This window comes from Charadrius vociferus, unplaced genomic scaffold (genome assembly GCF_000708025.1).
Source record: "Charadrius vociferus isolate BGI_N301 unplaced genomic scaffold, ASM70802v2 scaffold613, whole genome shotgun sequence".
NCBI classification, from domain to species: domain Eukaryota; kingdom Metazoa; phylum Chordata; class Aves; order Charadriiformes; family Charadriidae; genus Charadrius; species Charadrius vociferus.
Genome location: NW_009647757.1, coordinates 391995 through 395804, shown reverse-complemented (window position 1 = coordinate 395804; position 3810 = coordinate 391995). Strand labels below are relative to the sequence as shown.

Below are 3810 nucleotides of genomic sequence, written 5' to 3'. Positions count from 1 at the left end.
GAACGAGCCCCAGCCGTTGCACGGTTCCGGCATCTGTAAGTGGTTCAATGTCCGCATGGGCTTCGGGTTCCTCTCCATGACCGCCAAGGGCGGCGCGACGCTGGACTCGCCCGTCGATGTCTTCGTGCACCAGGTATGTGGCCGGGATCCCGCGTGGGGTCGTGGGGAGGGAAGGGCGTGCAGCTCCTGGCACCTTCCTGGGAAGATGCGAGGCGGGATGGGGACACCCACCCACGCCGTCTCCACGCGAGGCCGTGGCTCCCATCCCATCCCATCCCATCCCATCCCATCCCATCCCGGGGGGTGGCGGGGTCCCCCGGGTTCGTTCGGCCCGGAGCGAGGAGGGTGTCGAAGGGCAGGCACCGCCGCTCGACCCGCCGCATCCAGGGGCTGCTCCCCGGGGACCGGCACTGTAAGCTGATCCCTGAGCGATTTAATTTTCCCACCGTGGGTCCCTGGGGAGCCCCTTCGGGGCCGCATCCAGGGGCTCAGGTGCCCGCGGGGCTGAGCGGGACGTGCCAGAGCAGGGATGCGGAGAGACTGCGGGAAGAGCCGGTGTTCCCCCGGGGACAGGCTCCTGGGAGCCCTGAGCCGGGCAGGGATGCAGGATTGGGCTTTCCCCAGCCGGTGGCTCATCCCTGGATGGGGGTATCTCTGCTTGGGCCCCTTGTTTCAGCTGCGGATGCCACAAAGGCATGCGGGGTCACGTACGTGCCCCTGTGGAACCTGTACGATAGTGACAGTCTCCTGTCCGGATTTGACCCCACACACCTTGCTGAGGGGGAAGCCCCACCGTGTCGGTGATCCTGCGCTGAGGGAAGTCGTGGATTTGGGGCTGCGGGTGCTTGAGCCTGCGGGGGAGGATCTGCCAGGGGACCCCATTTAGCGGCTGGGGAAATGGGTGTGGAGATGGTCCCCAAATCGGGGCCGGCGCTGGGAGGGAGATGTGGGGCTCAGCGCTGGCTTGTGTGGAAAGGGGTCTGTGATGACCGTGGGCCGTGCTCCCTCACCCCTGGAAAACAGTGGCCCTCGGGGATGGGGAGCATGAGTGAAGGGGGCTCGGGCATCTCTGGAGCAAACAAGAGTGGACTTATGAGTACAGCTGGGAGCAGCCGCACAGGATTTGGGCTGAGGCAGCATGATGGTGCTGGCTCAGGGGAGCTGCTACTCTCCATGGATCCAAATCACCCCAAATTAGGGTTTGTCCCACAGTTTGCTGATGGGCTGGGGGCACAGGGCTCCTGGGACCAGGGTCTCTCTGGGGTTTTTCACCCCCTGCCCACGAGGCAGTGGCTGCTCCAGGCAGGGCTACGGCGGTTTGGCAAGGGAATGATGACCAAGGAAGAAGCAAATCCCTTCTCCTTCAGCTGCGGCATGGCGAAAGCACCTCGGTAGGAGCTACTGTCCCGGGCCAGAAATACGGTTGGGTTCGGAGGGTCCAAATCAGCCGGGGAAAACCGAGATCCTGGTGTTCTGAGAGAGCAAAGGGGTCTTTGCATCTCAATGTAGCACAGCGGGACCCAGTGCCCGTGGGGGGAAGCCTCCTGCCCTCCCTGCCTTCTCCCCGGGGTTTATTGCCCCCAGACAGTCTGGTTTCCTGATTGCTCTTGCTCACATTCCTCCAGGAAAAGAGAATTAGCCGGGGTGTCTCTGCCGGGAGCATCCTGCTGCCCGGGGAGAGCTCCAGCCTCCCGGCATCCCCCGTTTGCCACGGCCGGGGCAGCCATGGGGTGCACAGGGTTTGCTGTGTTTGGGAAATGTGATGAACACTGGGTAAAAGTGGGTTATTTTGGGTAGCAGAGGGGCAGCCTGTGTGTGTGGTTCCTTGCTGCAGCCAAGGCAGGCTGAGCCCAGTGCCAGGCTTTGCACTGCAAGAAACAGGGCAGCTTTGGGCTGATGCTGAGTCTTTCTTCAGGTCGGGCTTCGCCTCTCACCCTGCTTGCTGGTGGCACAAAGTCACTGCTTGCTTGCAGCGAAACAGCCTGGGCTGATGCCGGTGGTTCTCCCACCACAGAGCATCCCGGCACCAGATCAGCCCTGGCCCCTCCTCGGAGAGGGACCAAACTCACGCCCCCACACTGCCCTCGCTGCTTTTGGGTGGCTCGTGGGGAAATCGTGCCGATGCTCTCCCCATCCAGGCGATTCCCGAAAGCCGGTGCTGGCTCTGCGCCTCAGGGAGGGAGTCAGACCTGGGAGGGCAAAAGCCGGCACCATCCTGGGGGGGACGAGACACAGGGCTCAGGGTGCTGCACCCACTGCCCACATCACACACCGTGTCCCAAACCAGCCTTTGGGATTTAACACCCCAGAGCCCCCCATAACCCGCTCCTTCCCCTCTTCATTTACATACGTGAATGATGACCCACAGGAAGTAATTGTGGGAGAAAGAAGGGAATTGGCCTCTTTAGATCTATTAAATCACTTTATTACAGGAACCAGGTCTGAATGGCCCTTCTCTGCAGGGAGCGCGTCTCCATCTCCCTCTCCCTTTATCTGATCACAAAGAGATTAAAATCTCGGCAGGACAGGAGACTAACAGGGCTCCTCGGGGCTGCCTTTCCCTCGCATTGTGAGATAAAAATGAGGCATTTGGGTTCAAATGCCTCCCCTGGACACTGGAGATGGATTCATTTGGGGGCTGTGAGGAGACGGGGCGGGGGGGGGGATGAAGCACAGAGCGAGTCGTCCCGGGGAGGCGAAGGGCTGAGCAGCGCCCATGAAAGGGTGGGGGGTCTCGAGGTGGCAGAAATCAGGCTGGTGCTGGGGAAGACCTCAAAGCTGAGGTGGTCCCCTGGGGATGTGGCTCCCGGGCTCGCACAGCAGCTCTGGGCATCGCTTACAGGAGTGTGGGGCTGCCGGGGAAGGCAACCTGGAAAAAGGGAGAGGAGTAAATCTGGGCACCCTGTGGCCCCAAGGCTCAGTGCCGCTGGCCAGAGCAGGAGGAGGAAGCGCAGCCCAGCACGGTTGTGGTTTGCAGCCCATCCCCAAAACTGGTCCTGGTGTCCCTGGCTGAGTGTGGAGGGGAAGGGGCTGCCCAACCCCTGGGAACTGCTGCTCCGCACCGCTCAGCTCTGTATCTCCCAAGTGTTTCCTCAAGCCAACAAGTCTAAACCCTTGATAAAGGCAAACTTAGTTGGGGTTTTTTGGTTCCTTCTCGTGATTTTTGGCAAGGAGAGCTTCTGGGCACTGCTGGGACCCCGCGGTTGCTGCGTCTGCAGGGCGGTCAGTGGCATCTCTGTGAGACGGCGTTGGTGGAGGGGCTCCATCCCCACCTGGCTGGGCAGGGGATGGGGCAGAGGGGGATGATGGCTGCTGTTCGGCTGTGGGTTTTTGCTGAGCCAACCTTGGCTGTTGCCCACCTGTGCTCGTGCCATCCCCCTGCATGGAGCCAGGCAAGACATGACCGTGATGCAAGTTTGGTTTTTAAAAAAAAAAAAAAAAAAAAAGAAAAATAGAGCACGTGTTTGGAGGCAGCTCCATCCCCGAGCACACAGGAGAGCAAAGGCAGGGACAGAAGGGAAGATTTCTCCATCGGGGAGCAGAGTCCAGCCTTCCTGCAGGGTCCCCTCCTGCCTTTCCCCCGGGCTGGGGTGCAGGGCAGGATCCGGCCGGTGGGGGGGTTGGTTTGTGTGGAGCTGGGGTGGCAGCAAGGGGAAGGGGGAACCCACTCAGAGCAGCGGTTTGTTAGTCGGTGCATTGGACCCGTGATGCTCATAGAGGCACGGGGCACATTTAATATCTCGCTTTTTCCTGCTTTCTCATGTGTGTCGCTCCTGAGTTTTCTCCTCGGGACCAGGGTGACCCCACAGC

The 3810-nt window shown here is 61.0% G+C and overlaps 1 protein-coding gene across 1 annotated transcript in view; it reads left to right on the top strand.

Moving 5' to 3' along the window:
• The first annotated feature begins 6 nt into the window (after positions 1-6).
• The window catches only part of LIN28A (lin-28 homolog A (C. elegans)), an 11542-nt gene continuing 7738 nt past the window's right edge, over positions 7-3810 (top strand). The window contains exon 1 of the mRNA XM_009882190.1: positions 7-133. Coding sequence (XP_009880492.1) covers positions 56-133 — 78 coding nt within the window. The 5' untranslated portion in view covers positions 7-55. The remainder of the gene's footprint in view (positions 134-3810) is intronic.